General features: G+C 42.2%; 3 protein-coding genes and 1 long non-coding RNA gene across 4 annotated transcripts; all 4 read left to right on the top strand.

Moving 5' to 3' along the window:
* Positions 1-2,945: 2,945 nt before the first annotated feature.
* LOC136445085 (neurogenic locus notch homolog protein 1-like) lies at positions 2,946-11,533 on the top strand. Its single transcript, XM_066442942.1, has 29 exons — positions 2,946-3,187; positions 3,471-3,643; positions 4,033-4,155; positions 4,372-4,482; positions 4,585-4,695; positions 4,803-4,913; positions 5,021-5,131; positions 5,239-5,349; positions 5,457-5,567; positions 5,784-5,894; positions 6,098-6,208; positions 6,414-6,524; positions 6,660-6,770; positions 6,951-7,061; positions 7,223-7,333; positions 7,464-7,574; positions 7,689-7,799; positions 8,085-8,195; positions 8,379-8,489; positions 8,751-8,861; positions 9,044-9,154; positions 9,323-9,433; positions 9,536-9,646; positions 9,878-9,988; positions 10,170-10,280; positions 10,391-10,501; positions 10,780-10,890; positions 11,041-11,151; positions 11,520-11,533. The coding sequence occupies exons 1-29, from the start codon at positions 2,946-2,948 to the stop codon at positions 11,531-11,533; spliced, it is 3,327 nt and encodes a 1,108-aa protein (XP_066299039.1).
* Positions 11,534-14,271: 2,738 nt separating this feature from the next.
* LOC136445084 (uncharacterized) lies at positions 14,272-16,399 on the top strand. Its single transcript, XM_066442941.1, has 4 exons — positions 14,272-14,958; positions 15,171-15,357; positions 15,725-15,837; positions 16,157-16,399. The coding sequence occupies exons 1-4, from the start codon at positions 14,272-14,274 to the stop codon at positions 16,397-16,399; spliced, it is 1,230 nt and encodes a 409-aa protein (XP_066299038.1).
* Positions 16,400-16,822: 423 nt separating this feature from the next.
* Positions 16,823-19,654, top strand: LOC136445122 (uncharacterized). Its single transcript, XR_010757381.1, has 4 exons — positions 16,823-16,969; positions 17,753-17,845; positions 18,214-18,255; positions 18,644-19,654. It is a non-coding gene; the product is annotated as an uncharacterized lncRNA (long non-coding RNA).
* Positions 19,655-20,040: 386 nt separating this feature from the next.
* Positions 20,041-23,483, top strand: LOC136445119 (phospholipase A and acyltransferase 3-like). The gene is made up of 3 exons (XM_066442982.1): positions 20,041-20,407; positions 21,865-22,071; positions 22,436-23,483. Exons 1-3 carry the CDS (start codon positions 20,153-20,155, stop codon positions 22,553-22,555), a joined length of 582 nt encoding a protein of 193 aa, XP_066299079.1. The 5' UTR covers positions 20,041-20,152; the 3' UTR covers positions 22,556-23,483.
* Positions 23,484-23,734: the final 251 nt, after the last annotated feature.

Here is a 23,734-nt window from a genome sequence, read left to right as displayed (position 1 = left end):
TGGGAAAGAATGTTTCTTGACTTCCTTAGCTATAATCACCGTCAGAACACAAGCATAACTGAGTAGAGAATAGTGAACGTTGCTAACAAACTCGCCGTTATAAAACCTACACTAACGCCCTCGTCAACCCCACAGGTGTCAGCGGTAGAGACGGAAGATATGAAGGCATTCCTGAAGTTCTGTTTAACTTTAAATGCTTTGATATCCAGTGTACAAACTTCTGTTTATGTTGCTAACTTTTCACTGCACAAAAAAATGATAGACTAAACCACCAATGTAGTGATACCTGACATCAAATTTGTGGAGATTCATTGTCATTGCTATATATATATATTGAACTCGTACCCACTGTTATTAAATGAGCCACTTGATATGATTGAATAAAGCTATGACAGGACTAGTTGTTGAGTTCTGTTTGACGAAATAAAACCAGCCGCTTGGTGAGCTATAGTTGTGTAGTACCTAGTGGCAAATGTTTAAGCAAGTTTTCTTGCTATTTCAGTAGCAGGTATATTTTCACAGGGAGGGCTACAGTTGCTAGCCCTTCCCTTCTAAAGTGCTCGAGGCACCCTCTCAAACTCGGGAGCCCCATTTTACGTCCTTTCCGAAAGACGGTTGCACCCGAACCGATATGCCCTTCCCAGGGTTGACCCGGTTTCTCCCAGTTAGCAACTAATTAGAACCAGTGGCTGTAGGGATATGCCTTTATCAGTAGCTTTGTAATGGTTGTTCCCAGTGTCACGATAGCACACTTGGCGACAAGAAAAAGATCAAACATTAATTTCAGATGTTAGTGGTTATCTGAGACAGAAAATTGCCGCCATTTCCTTTGCACATTATTCCATTTACTAGTAGGAGGTTTGTTTTCTCAGAGACAAATTAATAAATGAATTGTTCCTTTTTTTTCCAGTCGCCGCCTGCGGATCCACCATAGACGCTGCAGTTACACCCACTGGGGAGATTACGTCACCAAACTACCCAGACGCTTACCCTAAAGACACACAATGTACCTGGACTATCACCGCATCGGCTGGACAGGGCGTCACCTTGGACATAACTGACTTCAGTCTGTTTGGCTTTACCGGCTCTACCTGCGCCGATCGGGACAAACTTGAAGTGTTTGATGGAATTTCCAGTGTGGCAACACCAATTAACACGTTTTGTGGGAATGATAACTCGGGTAGTCAGATCGCGTCTTCAGGGACGTCCATGACTGTTGTATTCACATCGCTCGGAGGCAACCTTTTTAACAAGGGATTTCGTGCCGAGTATGGAACTGTTCTAGGTGAGTTACAGTTGGGCGACAATGTGCTATACGCATGTAGTCATCTCCATACACATGTAGTAGGATCTGTTTTTGTGACAACAATCCCTGATTGGTATTGATAGTCAAATGTTGCAGTAACTAAATTTCCTAAGATGAACAATTCAAGATAGCTATTGTCCATGACGTGTAGTAATAGTCACATAATCATTGTCGGTTTGCCACATATAGCAAGTTTGCATGTTTCACGACTTACACAATGGCGTGAAAACCTCTCCACGTTATAGCCATCGTGATGTCAGATAGCGATTGCAAGAAAAGTTTTGAAACATTTAATATGATCTTCACAATTTTGCAACATGTGAGAAATTATAGACTGAATTTGGGGTTTCTTCTTTCCACGATTAGGTTCAACTGTTCCATCTACCTCTTCAACTGATCTCGGTAAGTGCTAGTCATGTTAGTTCGTAAGGTTATCTGAGCCAAGTGTTTCAAGTAAGGCCATGTTGATTTTGAGTGTTACGAATAAAAATGTACACTCACTCCCCCAAAGAAAAGTGCCTTCATTATAAAATCTACGCGGTGATAAAGGATGAGCAAAGCTAAACACACTATGGTATGATATACCGAATAATAGATTCTTCGTTTTTGTCCTTTCACATTTCCTCTTTGACTTTGGCATTCTACGATATGAGTATCCGATTTCAGTAATATTTTTTTTTCAATTTACAGCATACATCTTCTCATTTTGTAGCTGCTTTGTACGATTTAAAGTATGGCCGTAAACGTTTTGTAATCCATTTAATCAAATCAGCATGGCCTGATAATGTATAATACGTACAATGTCAAACCAGCTAAATGCAGATCCCCGAAAATGGAGCATATCATCTACTGTTACTAGACTGAGACGTATTTGTTCAGTAAGTGTTTTGACAAACAGTGTCAACAATTGATTTGTATTGTGTAACGCTACAATCATCAAAGGCGACGGCAATAAGACTGGACACGCATTTACAATGGGTAATACTGATAACGCATCCATTGCTGACAAGTGCAGGTCATGGGACATGGGGATATATGAGCTTATTAACAATTAGCGCTGATAGCTATGAGCAGAACGATCTGTCATTCAAGCTTTGTATACTCATGTCACGCTGTGTATACAGAGGGAGTTACCCATGTCCCAAACTGGGCTGCAACTGATAATGTGGCGTTTTGGTAAACATTGCTGCCGTGCGGAATAAATGAATTCTACAGTGTTGGTGATATATCATAAATCACTTTACTGCAGCATGTTGGAAGCTAGATTTATTTTTTTACAATCATTATGCTTCCCAATGGGATACAACTTTCTTACGACAGAATATGTTTACGTAAAAAGTTATTGTATAGTGTAAGAGGTGAGTCCAAGGACAATGGCAAACGTATCACACCCTCTAATTGATTCATCCACTATCATAGAATGATGGTAGATAGATACGTGATAGCATGCAGGAAATGGCAAATATAAGGAAGGGACTTTATCAGGAAAACGAATGAAGAGGCTGGAATCCGTTTAATGATTGTATAAGAACCATCATTGTGAACGATCTAAGTATTATATAACACCCATACAAAGAAATGCAATACTTTATCATTGCTGTCGCCAGTTGTCCCTGAAGACTGTTCTAATGCACTTGGAATGGAGTCTGGGGAGATTCCTGACGACCACATCACGGCATCCACTGAGGTAACGGGGAAGGAGGCTTGGAGAGGTCGTCTAAACAACAATAACAAGGCTTGGCAGACAAACACAGCAGACACAAACCAGTGGCTTCAGATCGACCTCGGTAGTCAGAAGTTCATCACCGGTATCCAAACACAGGGCCTGTGGGGAGGGCACACCAAGACTTACAAACTCATATTTTCTGATGATGGGACAACGTGGGTGACTTACGGCGATGGACAAGATGACACGGTAGGTCTATGGCTTTTGCACAACTTTTGCTCTTTAACCCTCTCCCTGCTGCCTATCCACACATCCAATACAGAGTCAGAGCCAAACGGCTACCTTAGCGGGCTAAAGGTTAACATCCCATGATTCCCATCAGAGGTCGTCTGGAGTGTACAACCATTTCCGTCCTTTATCTAAAGGCAACATGAAAACGTAAATTTGTGTAGGTCTCATTTCAGAGTTTAAACATCATGCTTCTTGTTCACATTACAGATTCCTTGACGACATGAATTTCTTTCAGATCTTTACAGGCAACAGTGATGGTGGAACTGTAGTGGAGCAAACCCTACCGACTCCAGTTCTCACACAGTATGTCCGGATAAATCCACAGTCATGGCAAGGAACTCAGTACATTCGTCTGCGGGCAGAGATACTTGGCTGTGACGGTAAGTAGCTCTCTCCTAGTCTGACTGACACCTTTACCTTCCAAGTCACGATAAATAACTTCCCAAGCGCAACAGCTTGCATCTGATCTTAGTATGGTAATCCCATCAACCAATCAGCCATACATATACTGTACCGATTTAAATCGTGGCTGTTGTCAGAATACAGCACGTGGCCCAAAATCTGTACAAAAGATGTGAATTTCACACTGTTATGCATTGTTTTCGAGCGTCAACAAATACAACTTTATGCTTTGGTAGTCGATTTATTTTATAGATAACACTTTCCCTGTTATGATGATACGCTACATTCATTCACAACTACATATACCTCTTACAAAGAGATCTATGAATCAATCTTGATTTGATCTACCTTTCCTTTTCCTTCCCAGCACCAGCCGTAGATGTAGACTATTGCAGTCCTGACCCCTGTGCACACGGCACCTGCGTTGACGAGGACACGGGTTATACCTGCACCTGTGATCTCGGTTGGGAGGGTCTCAACTGTAGTAACAGTGAGTTCACATACACTTGAATATAGGTACTGAAAATTCGTCCCACCATGAAGTTATGCTGTAAAATCTTGCTTTACATCGTCTATCAGACTCTAGTCACAGAGTACTATGAGTGAGTAGAAAGCTGCATATGTCATCGCTTATAAGCTACAATATAAATTCACCTTACAAACTTCAAAACAGCGCTTGACATCTTACTAATTTCCCAACGATCAGACATTGACGACTGCAGCCCCGACCCCTGTCTCCACGGCACCTGTACAGACGGTGTAGCGAGCTACACTTGTAGTTGTGAGAACGGCTGGGAAGGTGGCACCTGTGATCAAAGTAAGTAATCATTGATTTCTTTCACATCTGTATATTCTTAAATCTACTGTCGTCCTTTCCTGTTTAGAAGATCACTTCTATACATTATTTTTCCTTACACAGATATCAACGACTGCACTCCTGACCCCTGTGTACACGGCACCTGTACAGACGGTGTAGCGAGCTACACTTGTAGTTGTGAGAACGGCTGGGAAGGTCTCAACTGCGATCAAAGTGAGTTCTCGTTGCTTTTAGGTCATATGCTATCTCTCTTCGTCTAAACAGCAGTGAATGATGCTAAGCATACTAAATCGTTCTTGTGTATTTTTTCACGCCATCAGATATAGACGACTGCACTCCTGACCCCTGTGTACACGGCACCTGTACAGACGGTGTAGCGAGCTACACTTGTAGTTGTGAGAACGGCTGGGAAGGTCTCAACTGCGATCAAAGTGAGTTCTCGTTGCTTTTAGGTCATATGCTATCTCTCTTCGTCTAAACAGCAATGAATGATGCTAAGCATACTAAATCGTTCTTGTGTATTTTTTCACGCCATCAGATATAGACGACTGCACTCCTGACCCCTGTGTACACGGCACCTGTACAGACGGTGTAGCGAGCTACACTTGTAGTTGTGAGAACGGCTGGGAAGGTCTCAACTGCGATCAAAGTGAGTTCTCGTTGCTTTTAGGTCATATGCTATCTCTCTTCGTCTAAACAGCAGTGAATGATGCTAAGCATACTAAATCGTTCTTGTGTATTTTTTCACGCCATCAGATATAGACGACTGCACTCCTGACCCCTGTGTACACGGCACCTGTACAGACGGTGTAGCGAGCTACACTTGTAGTTGTGAGAACGGCTGGGAAGGTGGCAACTGCGATCAAAGTGAGTTCTCGTTGCTTTTAGGTCATATGCTATTTCTCTTCGTCTAAACAGCAGTGAATGATGCTAAGCATACTAAATCGTTCTTGTGTATTTTTTCACGCCATCAGATATAGACGACTGCACTCCTGGCCCCTGTGTACACGGCACCTGTACAGACGGTGTAGCGAGCTACACTTGTAGTTGTGAGAACGGCTGGGAAGGTGGCAACTGCGATCAAAGTGAGTAATAACTGTATCTTTTATAATATAAATGCATGTTATATCATACAAATGTATTTTCATATGTCCATCGAAACTGGCTGTACATGCTCATATAATGGAACAGAAAATAAGTTGACAAGTCAGTAACTGTAGTACACCCCATGGGCATAATGACATGTTAATCCCTCCTTGTCGGGGAGATCATGTCATTTTTCGCTCATTCCCTTTTACCAGATATCAACGACTGCAGTCCTGACCCCTGTGCACACGGCACATGTGCTGATGGAGTAGCCGGTTATACCTGTACCTGCGATCACGGCTGGGGTGGAGTCAACTGTAGCAACAGTGAGTACACATGCATGGTTATATAATGAGTTGCTGAATATTCGAACTTGTCTCACTAAAAAGTTATGTAGTAAATACCACGAGATTTAAACATTGTTTGATAGCCGGCAAATTCTTCGTGAGAAACAAAAAACATTTATATTCTGATGGGGTATACATTGCTTTATTTACTGTCTCCAATGAACCTATTGTCATTTTTGCAGACATCGACAATTGTGTTGGCAACCCCTGTCTCCACGGCACCTGTACAGACGGTGTAGCGAGCTACACTTGTAGTTGTGAGAACGGCTGGGAAGGGGACAACTGTGATCAGAGTAAGTGTTTATTCTTAAACTCACTTATTGAAGGTATATTATATCCCTACAAATCTAGTTGCTTGTGGCAGGACAATAGCAATGACATTGATTATGGAAGGCCTATAAAGGTATTACTTTTGAGAAGGTAATCATAGCAGTAGATTCTGCATAAGATGCTAGCTTGTTAATTTCATATTTTGTTACTTGCTCGTCTTTTTTTCAGATATTGACGACTGCAGTCCCAACCCCTGTCTCCACGGCACCTGTACAGACGGTGTAGCGAGCTACACTTGTAGTTGTGAGAACGGCTGGGAAGGTGGCAACTGTGATCAGAGTAAGTACTCATTGCCTTTAGGTCATATGATATTTTCTCTTCGTCTAAGTAGCAGTGAATGGTACTATATATAAATATATATATATATATATATAAGTATACTAAATCATTATTGTGTATTTTTCACGCCATCAGACATAGACGACTGCAGTCCCGACCCCTGTCTCCACGGCACCTGTACAGACGGTGTAGCGAGCTACACTTGTAGCTGTGAGAACGGCTGGGAGGGTGGTGACTGTGATCAAAGTAAGTGATCAATATCATACACATGAAGACCATTAATATAGTATCTGCATATGTCATCCATATGATCAAGCCTTACACTGTTGCGCAATTTCCTAATGCCCATCGTGCTTCCCCCTCAAAACAGTATTTTACTCAAATGGACGGGCTTCTTCAAAACTATACCAAGTTTCCCTCTTCTAGATATAGACGACTGCAGTCCCGACCCCTGTCTCCATGGCACCTGTACAGACGGTGTAGCGAGCTACACTTGTAGTTGTGAGAACGGCTGGGAAGGTCTCGACTGTGATCAAGGTAAATTGTCATTCCATTTCCAACAACTCAAATTTTCCATCAAAGTATTTCATGATATATGGGAACGCTTCTAAGTGGTGTGCATATGGTGATACGGGATCAGAAGTTCCTAAGTGATAACACTATGTGTTCATTTGTGTTTCCTTTCTTCCATTTCACAGACATTGACGAGTGTGCCGCCTCGCCCTGTCTCCACGGCACCTGTACAGACGGTGTAGCGAGCTACACTTGTAGTTGTGAGAACGGCTGGGAAGGTCTCGACTGTGATCAAGGTAAGTGATCGTTTGAAGGCATGCTACAACTTCTTAGGTATATGCTACAAGATATCTCAATGAAAGATACGGAGACTTTAGGTTTCAAAACTGATGTTAGGCTGATATGATTTGTTATACATATTTTCAGATATTGACGACTGTGCGACCTCCCCCTGTACCCACGGCACCTGTACAGACGATGTAGCGAGCTACACTTGTAGTTGTGAGAACAGCTGGGAAGGTCTCAACTGTGACCAAAGTAAGTACTCTAAACATGTTCAGGTCAAATAGATCCATTTATTTGACATCTGCTGCGTACATTAAAAGCTGACAAAGTTAGCAATCTCAAAACTTGCATTTTCTTCATAACCAGACATAGACGACTGTAGTCCCGACCCCTGTGCACACGGCACCTGTACAGACGGTGTAGCGAGCTACACTTGTAGTTGTGAGAACGGCTGGGATGGCATCAACTGTGATCAAAGTGAGTAAAATTGTTCCTTATTTCAACTTAGATATTCTGTTAAATCTACTAACTTCTATCATACTGAGCACTAGTCTTGTCTCTTCAGATGTAAGTAAAACACAATGTAGTGGAAATGTGACTGGTTTCTCTTCACTAAGTAAGATTTCCAAGTGTACCGTCAAGGTTGACAAAATATTTACTACCAGCTTTACGAAGAGAACTTTCTTCTTCATTATACTATCTTTATAGAAAACAATGAATCTAAGAAACAAAACATCACTATATTTGTTTTGCTATAATCAGATATTGACGACTGCAGTCCCGACCCCTGTGCACACGGCACCTGTACAGACGGTGTAGCGAGCTACACTTGTAGCTGTGAGAACGGCTGGGAAGGTCTCAACTGTGATCAGAGTGAGTACTTTCAAACGTTGGGTTCAGCAAATGGCAGATTTTAAAAGGGAATCACAAACTCTAACTCTCCGTTAGTAAAAGTGGTATGCTTCATGTCCATGAATATAACATGTTGGTGCCTCGTTGTAAATGTTAATTGGAAAGTCACTTTGTCGTCATTTTCAATTCATTCTCCTACACCAGATACAGACGATTGCAGTCCCGACCCCTGTGTGTACGGCACCTGTGTCGATGGAGTAGCAGTCTATACCTGCACCTGTGACCACGGTTGGGGCGGAGTCAACTGTAGTAACAGTGAGTACAGTAAAGATTTTGATGCCGACACCTAACGAAATGATTAAGTTAAAATGTAAGTGTTACTTACCCCCAATCTCTTCTACGTAAAAAAGTAGCACAAACAGGAAATGTTACCAAAAAAAAAGTAAAACGGACCTTGGTTTTGAGCAGGGACCCAAAGCTGCAACTTCTGCTTAAGATACAAGCAGGAAACTTTCATATTTATTCATTTCGCGGTATTGTTTCATCTACGTAAACCCTATTGTCATTCTCTTTCAGACATCGACAACTGTGTTGGCAACCCCTGTCTCCACGGCACCTGTACAGACGGTGTAGCGAGCTACACTTGTAGTTGTGAGAACGGCTGGGAAGGTGACAACTGTGATCAAGGTGAGTGAAATGTTTCGTTTTTGCAACCAAACCCTGGCTTATGCATTTGGTACTTCAGAAAAATCTTCAAAATCAGCAGCATCAAGTGGCTCTCAGATTGCATTATAGACACAGCTTAAAGAAATCTTTTGTGTGAGGTTGACTTTTCAAAACTAAACGGTGTGGACCTGACTTAATTTCAGACATTAACGACTGCAGCCCCGACTCCTGTCTCCACGGCACCTGTACAGACGGTGTAGCGAGCTACACTTGTAGCTGTGAGATCGGCTGGGAAGGTGACAACTGTGATCAAGGTAGATAGTCATTCCATTTCCAACAACTCAAATCTTCCATCAAAGTATTTCATGATATATGGGAACGCTTCTAAGTGGTGTGTATATGGTGATACGGGATCAGAAGTTCCTATGTGATAACACTATGTGTTCATTTGTGTTTCGGATATCCTTTCTTCCATTTTACAGACATAGACGACTGTGCGGCCTCCCCCTGTGTACACGGCACCTGTACAGACGGTGTAGCGAGCTACACTTGTAGTTGTGAGAACGGCTGGGAAGGTGCCAACTGTGATCAAAGTGAGTAATCATTGATTTCTTCTACATCTGTATATTCTTAAATCTACTTTCGTCCTTTCCTGTTTGGAAGATCACTTCTATACATTATTTTTCCTTACACAGACATAGACGACTGCAGTCCCGACCCCTGTCTCCACGGCACCTGTACAGACGGTGTAGCGAGCTACACTTGTAGCTGTGAGAACGGCTGGGAAGGTGACAACTGTGATCAGAGTAAGTAATCGTTGATTTTTCAACTTACTCAATAGATATCCTCTTAAATCTCTGCACTTTTACCATGCTGTTAAAATGTAGCTAAACTAAGCAAGGTTGCCACGTCTAAAACATACGACATTTATTACGTTCTTTATGAGGACAATTTTGTTAATCTTTTTTTTTTCTTTCGATCTCGAAAACAAACAAGCTAACAAGGAAAACGTCGTGATTTTCTTTTGCTCTAACCAGATATAGACGACTGCAGTCCCGACTCCTGTCTCCACGGCACCTGTACAGACGGTGTAGCGAGCTACACTTGTAGTTGTGAGAACGGCTGGGAGGGTGACAACTGCGATCAGAGTGCGTACCTTTTGCTTTTGCAACACATAGTCTATTTTCTCCTCTTATCAACAGCAGTGAATGATACCAACCATACTCAAGCATTCCTGTGTACTTTTCTCACTATCAATGATATAGACGAACGCTCTGAAATATCATTCATATTGAGAATTCAACTTCTAGTGTATTTGGTCTATCCTAGATATAGACGACTGCAGTCCCTACCCCTGTGTACACGGCACCTGTACAGACGGTGTAGCGAGCTACACTTGTAGTTGTGAGAATGGCTGGGAGGGTGACAACTGTGATCAAAGTAAGTAATAATTGATTTCTTCAACATCTATATTTTCTTAAATCTACTCTCGCCCTTCCTTGTTTAAAAGATCACTTGTCATTTTTATACATTTATTTTTCCTTACACAGATATAGATGACTGCAGTCCCGACCCCTGTGCACACGGCACCTGTACAGACGGTGTAGCGAGCTACACTTGTAGTTGTGAGAACGGCTGGGAAGGTGACAACTGTGATCAAAGTAAGTGATAACAGTTTTCCTTAAATCAGATATCATTTTGAATCCGTTCACTGTTATCATAATGAGCACTTTGTATCTTTAAATGTCGCTGAAACATAATGCAGTGTACATGTGACTGGATTCTCTTTACTAAGGAAGATTGCCACGTGCATCATCAAAGTTGACAAATCATTGACTGCCTTTTTATAAAGACGATTTTCCTATTCTGTTTTCCTTTTAACCTAAGAAACTATAAAATGTAACCAAAAAAAAGCATACTTTTCTTTTGCTCTAATCAGATATCAACGACTGCAGTCCCGACCCTTGTGCACACGGCACCTGTACAGACGGTGTGGCGAGCTACACCTGTAGTTGTGAGAACGGCTGGGAAGGCGACAACTGTGATCAAAGTAAGTGCTTTAAATATGTTCAGGTTAAATCCATTCAACCTACCATCTTTATGTGTACCATATACATTTATTTTGGTAGAAAGTTTACATTTAGCTACTGCATTTAAAGCTAACAAAGTTAACAATTTCATGCACTTTCTTCATAACCAGACATAGACGACTGTGCGACCTCCCCATGTGCACACGGCACCTGTACAGACAGTGTAGCGAGTTACACTTGTAGTTGTGAGAACGGCTGGGAAGGGGACAACTGTGATCAAAGTAAGCACTCTTTAATTAAACTACTTCTCCAGTGTTCACTTGTTACTGATGCGATGTTGTAAATTTAAGTATTAGTCTAACTAGTCTACTAGTCTACTAGAGTACCAAAACAACATGCAACTGGCATACATAATGTTTGGATTCTTTTTCGGCGACAACTCTTCCAATATTTGAATATCTTATATTAGCATAATACGATACTAAAATTTCTTCCAACACTAAGGTATTCACGGATCGAATTTTCGACGACCACTGTCGCCTTCTTCAGGGAGGCGAGGAAGGCGACAGTGGTCGTTGAAAATTCGATCCGTGAATACCTTAGTGTTGGAAGAAAGTTTAGCATTGTATTATGATCACTACCAACACAGATGAGCTTTCATAATAATCTAATATTAGCCATTATCAGAATGTTTCCTATCTGAAAGTCGTCTCGCTATCACCACAAAAGGTTTTATTAATATGCGTGTATAATCATCTGTCTAAATACAGATATAGACGACTGCAGCCCTGACCCCTGTGCACACGGCACCTGCCATGACGCAGTAGCCGGTTATACCTGTACCTGTGATCACGGTTGGGGCGGAGTCAACTGTAGTAACAGTGAGTACAATACAGTTCTAAATTCTGCCGACACCTATCGAAATAATCAAATTGAAATGTTGGTTTTACTTACCCCTATTCTCTCTTACGTGAAAAAGTAGCACAAACATAAAATGTTAGAAAAACAAAAACAAAAAATGACCTTGGTTTTGAGCATGGACTCAACGCTGCAACTTCTGCTTAAGATACAAGCAGGAAACTTTCATATTTATTCATTTCGCGTTATTGTTTCATCTACGTAAACCCTATTGTCATTCTCTTTCAGACATCGACAATTGTGTTGGCAACCCCTGTCTCCACGGCACCTGTACAGACGGTCTAGCGAGCTACACTTGTAGTTGTGAGAACGGCTGGGAAGGTGACAACTGTGATCAAAGTGAGTGGTTAGTCTTCATCTTTTACTCGCTTAGACGATACATGATTTATCCCTACGAATATATAGTTTACCTATATGAGACTAACTAGATTCATAATAGGGACTCTACTAACCAAAAGTAATGTCGAATCAAATGTTATATGCATTTTTCCAGATATTGACGACTGCAGTCCCTCCCCCTGTGCACACGGCACCTGTACAGACGGTGTAGCGAGCTACACTTGTAGTTGTGATAATGGCTGGGAAGGTAGCAACTGTGATCAAAGTAAGTACTTGTTGCTTTCTCAACACATGTTTAGGTCATATGCTATTTCCCTTTGTGTAAACAGCAGTGAAAAATACTTAGCATACTAAAGCATTCTTGTGGAATTGTGTACTTTTTCCACCATCAGATATTGATGACTGCAGTCCTGACCCCTGTGCACACGGCACCTGTACAGACGGTGTAGCGAGCTACACTTGTAGTTGTGAGAACGGCTGGGAAGGTGACAACTGTGATCAAAGTGAGTACTTTATTCATGCTCAGGATATATCCATTCCATATTGATGTTTTTTTATAGATATTGACAAAAAATGTGACATCCAGCTCCTGCCTCTAAAGCAAACAAAGTAAACAATCTCATGCACTTTATTCACTACCAGATATCAATGACTGCAGTCCCTACCCCTGTGCACACGGCACCTGTACAGACGGTGTAGCGAGCTACACTTGTAGTTGTGATAATGGCTGGGAAGGTAGCAACTGTGATCAAAGTAAGTACTTGTTGCTTTCTCAACACATGTTTAGGTCATATGCTATTTCCCTTTGTGTAAACAGCAGTGAAAAATACTTAGCATACTAAAGCATTCTTGTGGAATTGTGTACTTTTTCCACCATCAGATATTGATGACTGCAGTCCTGACCCCTGTGCACACGGCACCTGTACAGACGGTGTAGCGAGCTACACTTGTAGTTGTGAGAACGGCTGGGAAGGTGGCAACTGTGATCAAAGTGAGTGCTTTAGATATGTCATTATTGCGCTGAAGAGGGTGACTGACGGTCACTGAAACATTGGCTGTTATGTTACTTTGGTTACGAATAGACAACTTTAGCCATTCAGAATCTGGTGAAATTATTCACGAATACACCTTTCTTTCACTCTTTCCCCCATTATTCCTAACTTTTCTGTCCTTGCTCATCTAGCAATACTCTTCTCGCGAATATCGAGTGACTATTAGCAGAACATATTTCGAGTGTTGGAAGCAAAGGAAGTACAACAGCAGGCATCGGAAACAAAGCGCAATAAATACATGCAGTTTGTAGCTATTATTCATAAGTCACCTAGCTTATTAACAAATACAATACACAAATGAAGAAACAGGTATGTCTATAAATTCATATATACATACAAACATACATCGCAATGCTTTAACCAAGCCAACAGTTCCTGGCGTTTAAAGGCGTATGTCTTCACATAGACAGGTCAATAAGTCTAGCCTACAGAGATAGAAGGTAAGTGTATAACTCTTTGTTATACTTTAAGTATACATGTATGCATGTTTAGAAACGTCATACATGTAAGAATTATTCGTACATTACATTTACTCAACAGAAAAGGTTGTGACGCTGTCAGGGGCTGACTGGGCCTTCTCCCCTAGGAAGGGCTGCTGGAAGCTTGACTTAGTCAGGCAGAAAGCATAGCCTCCTTCGCAGACTTCCTATAACGGCGGCGTATATATTGGGAGGGGGAGGCAAGGTTCTGTAATGCCGGCAAGGGAGTTGTGTAGCCAAGGGAGTTGTGTAGCCGAGGGACGAGCGCCGTTATATGGCTTCACAACTCCCTTGCCGGCATTAGAGAACCTAGCCCCCCCCTCCCTCCCAATATATACGCCGCCGTTATAGGAAGTCTGCGAAGGAGGCTACAGAAGGCAGCAGAAGGCGAGGGAAGGATGTAACTAACTATTACCAATAACGACATTAACCATATCGAGTATCGTTCATTCTAGTCTCCACCACAGAGATGCCTTCCACCACGATGACCACCACTATGGAACACACTACCATCCCGGAGCTGACATCCGCTCCCAACCCAACAACATCTGAACTTACAACGTCAGGAAACCTTGAAACTCCCTTGTCCACCACAGAGCTCCCTTCTTCCACGATGACTATCACTATGACGATGACGACAGCCAAACCAACAACCATCCCAAAGCCGACAACCTCTCCCGACCCAACAGCATCTGAACCTACAACTACAGGAGACATTGAAACTCTCCCGACAGAAACAACTACATTCTACCCTACCACAATTCCTTCCACCACGATGACGACCGCCATGGAACACACTACGATGATGACAGACAAACCGACAACCATCCCAAAGCCGACAACCGCTCCCGACCCAACAACATCTGAGCTTACAACGCTAGGAAACATTGCAACTCTCCCGACAGAAACAACAGTCTACCCTACCACAATTCCTTCCACCACGATGACGACCGCCATGGAACACACTACGATGATGACAGACAAACCGACAACCATCCCGATGGTGACAACCACTCCTGATCCAACAACATCTGAACCTACATTTGCAACTACTGGAGACCTTGACACTCTTTCGACAGAAACATCAGTTTACCCAAGCACAATTCCTTCTGCCACTGCTCCCAACCCAACAACCTCTGAAACTACAACGGCTGAAAAACCCGAAACTGTCTCGACAAAAACATCAACAGTCCACCCTACCACAGCAGGCGCGGAAACCCAAACTTCACTGCTCACATCTACTCACTCACCAACTGCGCCTCTGACCACCTCCACTTCAGCTACCACCAAAGAAGTACAGGTGACCATTTTTGTATACATTTCTATATTTGGCATTCATGGCAATACTTTACGTTTGGAACGCATTGTAAGCAGCGGCACCTAGCCTACAGTGCAGAATACTGGTAGTACCAGTCAGAAATGCCCTGAAAAAGGTGACAGATGGTCACCGAAGCGTCGGCTGTGATTGTTTATCCTAGTTGTTAAAGAATAACCTTCAATGTTGTTATCCAGATGACCACAGAGCCTGCAAAGTACACAACAGGTGACTCTTCCACCACCGATCTCCACACAACGAAAGCCTTGGAACTTTCCACGGAGGAAGCAAAACCGCTCACAACATTGGGATCACCTACAAAGCCGTCCCCAACCGTCAAAGCTACCGTACAGCAGACGCAGTCAAGTTTTGTAACCGCAGAACGTGAGTTATGCCAGGTTCTCATGTCAAAACTGGGGCCCGTTGGGTTCGCAGGAACGAATAGATAAAAGCGTATTTCAAGAAATATACAAAGGTAACTAAATTTTAAAAGAAGTTGACACTCCAAGGGTTGGGGATCACTAGAACTGACTGGAGGGTCTACGCCGAGAGAAGACAAACCTGGCGTGACCTAGCTACGCATGTCTGTAGCCGCTATGCATCAGTTCCTGATGCTCGCGAATGATAATGATGACCAAAAGCTTGTTGGCGAGTGTTTCATTACATTATGTACGGAAATAACGTGTAAAACTTTGAATATGTCGATTACCGTCACAGATGAACCATCATATGGGTCTCTCCTTGTTTGTAGGTCCACCCACCTTTTTCTTCGAAGTCACCATGGTGAACATCGAGTTCACAGCGGAACTCAACAACCCCGGCTCTGACGAGTTCACATCTCTCGCCTCCCAGCTCACGGAAACGGTCAGTCACTCTAGCAAAGTCCCTGTAGTTATAAGTTGGAAACTGGAAGACCTGGGTTTGAATCTAGGGCATCCTGGTTGGAGCTTCATTCGTCTTTCGGAAGGGTCATTAGCCCCAAATTCTACAGAACTTTACATAAAGGATTTTTAGAACTCATTTTTGCTTTGAGCAATTAGACAATTACTGATACAATAGTAGATAATCATACTTTAGTGACTCTAACTCTAAATAGAGATTTCACATTTGCACTGTTACCTAACAGAGGTGATGTCTGCCGTCTCCACTTGCTCTGTTATTGTTGTTTGAATGACGATGCTAGATATGGTCGTACCTACAAGAGAGTTCCCTCGCAGCCGACATTGTCAGCGTGGTGATCACCAGATTCAGACAAGGAAGCGTCATCGCAGACTACGAGGTGAACCTACGTCAGCACGCGGACATTACCGATCAGCAGGTCCGAGAGGTGTTCTACTCGGCTCTCACGAACAGCACGGGCAAGAACAACTCCCTGGGGATCCAGGTGGAATCGCTGTACGTACATGTATCTATGTTTCTCAGTTAGTAAATGGCACATGAAACATTAAGCGCGGATCTAAATGGACTGTAGCACGTTGGCGACCTCTCTGCGACGCAGTGATTTGACAGCGCGCTCAACGAATTTCATTGACAACGCGCTTAACGAATTTTATCGATAAGAAACGAATTTTTTTACGCTTTGTATGTTTTGTATTCTTTTTAGCAATTCTTGTACATTTTGCATGAAGTCAAGGGTAACACAAATCCAACTTAGGTCGCAGCGGGGTCGCCAACATGCTGCAGTCCAATGAGATACTCGCTTTACACAGACAAGCAAGGCAGCGTACTAAGCTGATTATCGATGCTTCGCGTAGAATACAAAGGCCTAAAGTGAATGTACTATAGAATATTCTGCTCTCCAAATCTATATCCATGGACTAAGTGCTGAATGCCTATGTTGCAGATGTATGAAGGATGACGGGGCCAGCACGTGTACTGGAGGTGGGGGTTCTCCAAAGTGGCCATCTTGGGCTGTCTACGTCATCGCAGGGGGCGCCGCCGCTGCCGTGTTCCTCGCCTTGGTGCTGACGGTCTGCCTCGTCTTGAGAAGGAGGAGGTTGGTTTATTTATTTATCATCTACTATTAAAATCAAAGAACGCACAAATCATAAAAGTGGGTGAATTCGTCTTCCACTGCCTCAAAAGAAGTCAAACCCAACAAAACTAGCACCATGTAAATTTTAGAATATAGCATAGCATCGTATGTGTCCCTTCGTATCATTGTATTTTTCATTATCATATTTGTTGTTTGTACATGCAATACAAACTTATAATCATTATTATTTATATACTGGCATGCATAACTAGATCCTAATAAATTTTAACTAAATCTAATGGCTGAGGCCTAAAGTGGAATGTAACATAGAATCTTCAGCACTCAAAATTCATGTAAAGGAATATAAGTCATATGACTAATAAACTGGGGGACGTACCGACTGATAAGTATCTAATACCAACCCAAAAGAACAAGACACAGTGCTGCCTTCAAGTACCAGAGTTACCAACCTAGGATTGATGTTTTCAAAAATTCGTATTTTCCTAAAACTGTCGTAGAATGGAATTCGTAATCACCGTACAGTGGGGGAATCTTCGCTGGATAGCTTTAAGGAACGCTTGCAGCTAGATGTGCATTTTAACGTATTCATCTGCAGTTCGAATTTTTCTGTCAACTCTGATGTGCAAATTATTTTCCCTGAGTCCTGGGTGGAGGTATCTTTTTCAGGTTTTCTCATAGCCCTCTAACATTCCTAAGACTACTCCCGGCCCCATCCTTACAGGGATAACTAAATCGTTATCTTTTATATTGCCAACTATCAATGTCAGACTTTGTTTCCTATAGTTACAGGAAGGAATACGACTGCCAGTCAGAGATGTCGGAGAAAGAGATGGAGATGGAGCTAGAGTTTGATCCGTACGGCAGGTTCAATAAGAGGTTCGTTTTTCTTTTATTTACTGTACTCTCAAAGCTCTTTGTACACTAGTCTCCAATCAGACCAACTGGCATGGCAGAAGGAGTTTTGGGGTTGCTATAAAAACTCCTTCTGCCAGCTGGATACGGTCTTTGCAACCCGTAGGTCTGCTTGGAGACTATTTGTGCACAACCAATGTTTTCACATTTAACGTCTCGATGAACTGTCTGTCGTCTTTTCCAGGCCTAAATTGTCTAGTTCTACTTTCCTCTTAAGCTAAGTGCTGGTCTCAAACGTAGATGTGGGTACGTTTGATTCTTTGCGTTGGAAGTTGTAGCTAAAAATCCGTTCTTTACTGTGTCTAACAACTGTTATTTCTGGAACTTTCCAGGGGAAGTTACTTCCGCAGTGTGGTGAACCCACTATACGACGAGTAAGAGATGTATTTTATATTTATTGTATCATTACATTAAAACGTCAATTTGAAAATTGAAGGTAAACAAGAAGAAGTGAAACTATAACTATCAACTTCTTTATACCAGAATGCATTGTCGACAACACATAACTCATATGGGAGAATATGTGGGCAATAAAAGTTAGATACCCGTCTATGTATTAAGAGCACTGTTATTCTGTCCATGTCAACTTCTATTTGTACTGCCTTTGTCTTTTCAGCAGGGCTAGCTCTTTGTAATAGCCACAGGCTAGTTTGGTAGCCTTGGCTGTACATGGTGAACAGCAACACCAATAAATAAATGAATGAATAAATAAATACATCAACAAATGAATGAATGAATAAAACTTAAACATCTTTTTTTCAGAACAAACTCGTCCTCGGCTTATGAATTCCAAGAGATATTGAACAATATTTCCAACGAGAAGGTTCACCAAGATGTGAACCCTTAGGGAGAGATTCATCACTGAATGTACTCAAATAACCACCTACTCTCTGTTATATAAAGAGCATAATACTGTAGTTCTCTTACACTGTTGTCTATTTTATGCACCGTCACTTATGATAGAAACACTTACAACACTTTACAACGTGGAAAAGAATGCCTTATTTGTTACATTGTATTAGGACTGAAACATGGAAAAGATGGAATATGTTGGCACCGTTTCTTGCTTGAATCACATAATGTGTACATACTTTACTTGGATACTTTCTTTACTCCAGTAGCTATCATGATATAAACATAATTTTTGATGCTGAATACACTTTGATGCACGAATGTAACTTACGATTTGTATATATAGACGTTGATAAGGAACACTGTGCTGACAAAACAATTGTCACATTCGCAACTGTCATCGATTGCTTCAAGTATGGCTTACTGGCTAGTGAGAGACCTAGAAACGTAATAAGACTTAGCATAGGCTAGTGTGTGTATAATCTCTGTGTATATAACGAGCGATCTCTTTTGTGAATACTGAATTAATGGGATGCTGTTTTCTTGGGTTGTGTTGTGTGTTTTTTTAATTCTGTGTACTGCGAATGTTCTTTTGCCTCACTGACTACACGTCACTTACCATGGATTTGACTACACTTTATAATGGATGCTTCAATATATGACGATAAACGCTCAATTCAATGCATTTCATTCTATGAATGAATTCAATCATATTGTAGGTGGTGATGACCCGTACTGTGTACAGATTAGAAAATACATGTACATCAAAGAATGTCTTGACCTTAGAACCAGTAATGTAAAAGATACGTTGATATACTTATATAACGTTACTTGTATCCGCTTGGTTGTTTGTATGTATATATGTAGTAAAGCTTACGAAAGTCTCTGTACTTTTCCCGTGTCAGTAAAGATTGTTTGCTTGTTTCACATCGCTCTTCAACAAACTAGTCAGACTGATCAAAATACCTGTCCTTGTTTCGAACTTTCCCGCTTATGCTGGTGATTCACAGTTGCGATAAGATTGGACCAATGGTAGGGTGGTACGTAGAGGACGAACCATTGTAATAGTGGGGGGGGGCACGCTTTACTTTCTAACTGGAGACTGAACGCAACATAGTAAATAGTAAGCTAACTATGTCATAAATATTTCAATACATGTATCACTTATGTGCTTTTTTTTCTTAATATACGAAAGTTTTGGGACATTAAAAAATACACATGAATACTACAGTACACGCTGGCCCCCGATAGCTGTTTGGCTTCGCCCATCTATTACGACATCCCAAACCCGGAAGTCAAAAAAGGGGAACCGAAACTGGCGGTTATCGGTTGCAAAGACATGAAAAACATCGTTCTATCCAGACCTCGCTGTTGATTTTCCTGATTTTTAACGTAATTTTCGAGCCGTGAGAAACAACAATGTCGGTCTCGGCGTCTCACTTTAAAGCCGGCGTGAGTCGCGAAGACGTGCGGCGGCATAACGAGACGGTTCTGGCCGACTGTGAGGAGGGCGACTTGCTAGAGTTCCCCCGGTCGCCGTACTCGCACTGGGCCGTGTATGTGGGGGGACAGCGCGTCATACATCTGTCCGGGGAGAACGACGGTATAAGTGACGGACTGGGAAACCCGGCCAAGGGGGCGTCCATATCGGGGAAGATGTTTGACAAGGCTCAGGTGAGAAGATCATACCTGTACCCAGAACTTTCACTTGCACGGTCTCAGATAGTATACTCATGATACTAGTAACCCATATCGCCTTTATATATGTCGATGAAGGTTAGACATCCAGGTGATAAAAGTCCTAGACCGTGGTTAAATACCTGCTGTTCGACAAATCTTGCTCAGTGTCACTGACGAAAAGTAGTTGATGCCACATGAAACTCTGAACTTCTGGCCGTTTCCAAAATCATATCCAATTGCTTGAGCAATTGCTATTTGGCGTATATCGCCATTCGTTTCTTTCAAATGGCTGTTAAGAACAGAAAATAGACCACACTCGTCGGCCAAGGGGTTGTCTATTTCGGAGAACATGTTCGACATGGTTCAGGTGAGAAAATATCACCTGGTGTACCGAGAACTGTCACTTGCACACTACGTTTAATAATGGTTGGCCGATCTGAGTGTGTGAAATACTAGTCACCCCTAGCTATGACCATATGTTTGTTTCAAATGGCTGTTTAAGAATTAATTTTACAAAATGGACCACACTAGCGTAGTATGATATGGTGCATTCGACACTCCCTTCTTAGATAGACGGATGAAGTTTGATTGTGAGTTGACAGCTCGTTTTTTTTTCTGGTTGTGCGGGCTGGCCGCCACGTATGCACCCCCCCATTCTTTATTTAGAAATGACGTCATCGGGGTTTGCCCATGTTTACTCATCACTCACCATGTTGTTTTGGCGTCACCCGCCAACGAGTGTTTCGTCACAGATATTGTCAGTCTGAATACGCACGGCTAGTGACCATCGATAGTAGGATAAAAGACTAAACCGTGTACAGCTTAAACTATAGAATAGAGTTTAATTCTATTTCGCTGAACACTGAAAATTTGGGACTCGCCTGATTTGCGGCCAGTCCTCTGGTCTTCTAAAGAATACCGTATCGAGTTATCACTAAGAAGCTGGTCTATTATTTGGCCTTAAGACCTGTGTTCATGATGCAATATGCCACAGGTGAACTTTCATGGTGATATGTACACAATGAATATATATTGTTTTTGGTTAAATTACCTGTTGACAGAGGCTTTCCGGAAAATGTGGGCTACACCAGGGCTAGGCACAGTGGGGTGGGCTACCTCAGCAGGCTAGCCTTTCTCGGCCCCAAGGCTATGCATGGGGGTTTGGCCTGTTATGGAATTTTCTTGAGGAAAAACTGGGTCATGCTGTGGGTGTGAAGGCAACGGCTGATCATATTGCTGTGGGATTTTCGCAGTTACTGATAAAGAGTAGTGGATGCTATCTGAAACGTCTGACCGCCATTCCCGAGTTGCTAGAGTAACTTTGTATTGTGTATGTACACCATGCCGTCTTAGATCATGGAAGACGTGTTCTGAAACGTCTAACCTTTAACAAAATCTATCCAGTTGTTTGAGTAACGTTTGTATTGTGTCTGTACACCTTGTATCCTTAGATCATGGAAGACTGGTTCTGGGACGTCGTAGGCGACAGCATGGTGAAAATCAACAACTACCAGGACGGGAATAAGATCGTGCCGTCCCGGTGGGAGATCGTGGAGAGAGCGCGGTCCAGGCTAGGAGAGGAGGGCTACAACGTGCTGTGGAAGAACTGCGAGCACTTCGCCACCTGGTGTCGCTACGGGGAGGAAAAGAGCCAGCAGGTACGTTGACCGTGGCCTTCTAGTATAAAAGGAGGAGTGGTCCAATCTCTGTCATTCTTGATACAGACGAATAAAGTCGAAACCGGTCGAATTCCGTCTCAGCGCTGTCATTACCCTAGAACTACGAATGTTGTCCGCAGCCTTGTAGTTATGTGACTTTGACGTCATTTAGCGTCCGCGTTATTATTGGAGGGTAAAAGATAGGAGATGCACTTTTATCTTTTCACCTTAATCACATTAAATACTGTCCACAGTGGAGTGGTAGAGTTATCACTGTCGCTCATCCTTTTCTGTACGTTTGTTTGTTTGTTCGTTTGTTTGTTTGTTTGTTTGTTTGTTCACCGTTCCATGTGTGTCTCCCTAGGTAAACGACGTGGCGTGGTACTTTGGAGTCGGCGTGACGGCGGCGGCGGGAGCGGCACTGCTGGCCAGCGTGATGCTGGGCGACTCCCCGAAGGAGAAGAAACAAAGTTCACGGCGATAAAGTAGCCTCCATCAGACTACGTACCAAGAATGCAGGCTGAAAAACAGTAAAATTTAGGCCAATAGGGAGACTAATTTGCAAAGGGAGTCTGACCACCGTATAGTTTCATTTGCCCACGCAGACGCAGAGTTTGGGAAATGATACCCATACAGTGGTGAGTGGTCTCCCTTTCGTGGACAATTATTTACCCTCATATTCTTTCTTCTATAGAAAAGTGACGACAAATTTAACACTCTGGCTATTCTTCGGGACATTCCAGGGCTTTGCCTCTTTTTATAAGAGGCGTCGTAACCAACCCCCATACTGCCTAAAAATGTGGAAACGTGCAGGCCAAATTCTTCGTCATATTCCATTATTGTAGAAATGCTGTGTCTTTGCCATGCAAAGGGATGTGTCCTAAGCTCTGTTTGCAATTCCGTGACTATGATGCAATTATAATACAAAGTATAGTTATTATATCCTCATTACAATTATAAAATCATAATTATCATCATAATTACAGATACTATGATAACACCCGACATGTTGATCGGTTGAAAGCGTGTGCAAACTCATTATGTTAATAATTCTACACATCACATATCTAATGTTATGTTAATGTATTTATGATATCTAGTGATTTACCTCCTTCTCTGGTAAAACCAGTGTGGCCAGTAAATTCACTATTATGTCTTATCTACATACTTCACATTTCACCATAACATTACATACTTATGCTCCATAACGTTATACATTGTTACCTGTATTGTCGACTATATGTCTCATCATAGTATCCTTATCCGGGACACAAATAAATTTACCTTTATAATAATGCTACTATATCATATTTCAAAATATTGTATAGATAGATATTTTCAGGTTGACAATTCGGTGACTCTCCTGTATGTAGGAATCCTTTAGAGGTATAGAATATATCAAGATGTCTACATTTCAAAGGCTGTTGTCCCTTTTTTGTTTGTTTTGTATCATTTCCATTTTGCATGTAACTAGCGCTGTCAACACGCTCGTAGTGATTGTTTTGCTTCTATAACATCAGTAAATGCAGCCTTACTTTTTAACCCTTGTCCTGCTGGATCTCCAGAGAAAAAATATGCCCACTGCCGTAATGTCCACACACCTTTGAAACAAACTACTTGTACTACATGTACTAGTAGTTTGATATTTCTTATTTTCAGTTAC

The sequence above is a fragment of the Branchiostoma lanceolatum genome, chromosome 11 (assembly GCF_035083965.1).
Source record: "Branchiostoma lanceolatum isolate klBraLanc5 chromosome 11, klBraLanc5.hap2, whole genome shotgun sequence".
NCBI lineage: Eukaryota > Metazoa > Chordata > Leptocardii > Amphioxiformes > Branchiostomatidae > Branchiostoma > Branchiostoma lanceolatum.
The sequence above is the reverse complement of the archived record's forward strand: the minus strand, read 5'-3'. Positions and strand labels throughout refer to the sequence as shown.

Bases quoted from the DNA above. Each gene is read 5' to 3' on its own strand.
- LOC136445085 (XM_066442942.1), top strand. From the start codon at position 2,946: ATGGAGTCTGGGGAGATTCCTGACGACCACATCACGGCATCCACTGAG. The intron at 5,895-6,097 runs GTGAGTACACAT...TCATTTTTGCAG, and splicing joins TGGAGTCAACTGTAGCAACA to ACATCGACAATTGTGTTGGC. The intron at 6,771-6,950 runs GTAAGTGATCAA...TCCCTCTTCTAG, and splicing joins GGGTGGTGACTGTGATCAAA to ATATAGACGACTGCAGTCCC.
- LOC136445084 (XM_066442941.1), top strand. From the start codon at position 14,272: ATGACTATCACTATGACGATGACGACAGCCAAACCAACAACCATCCCA. The intron at 14,959-15,170 runs GTGACCATTTTT...GTTGTTATCCAG, and splicing joins CTACCACCAAAGAAGTACAG to ATGACCACAGAGCCTGCAAA. The intron at 15,358-15,724 runs GTGAGTTATGCC...CCTTGTTTGTAG, and splicing joins AAGTTTTGTAACCGCAGAAC to GTCCACCCACCTTTTTCTTC.
- LOC136445119 (XM_066442982.1), top strand. From the start codon at position 20,153: ATGTCGGTCTCGGCGTCTCACTTTAAAGCCGGCGTGAGTCGCGAAGAC. The intron at 20,408-21,864 runs GTGAGAAGATCA...TTGTATCCTTAG, and splicing joins AGATGTTTGACAAGGCTCAG to ATCATGGAAGACTGGTTCTG. The intron at 22,072-22,435 runs GTACGTTGACCG...GTGTCTCCCTAG, and splicing joins GGGAGGAAAAGAGCCAGCAG to GTAAACGACGTGGCGTGGTA.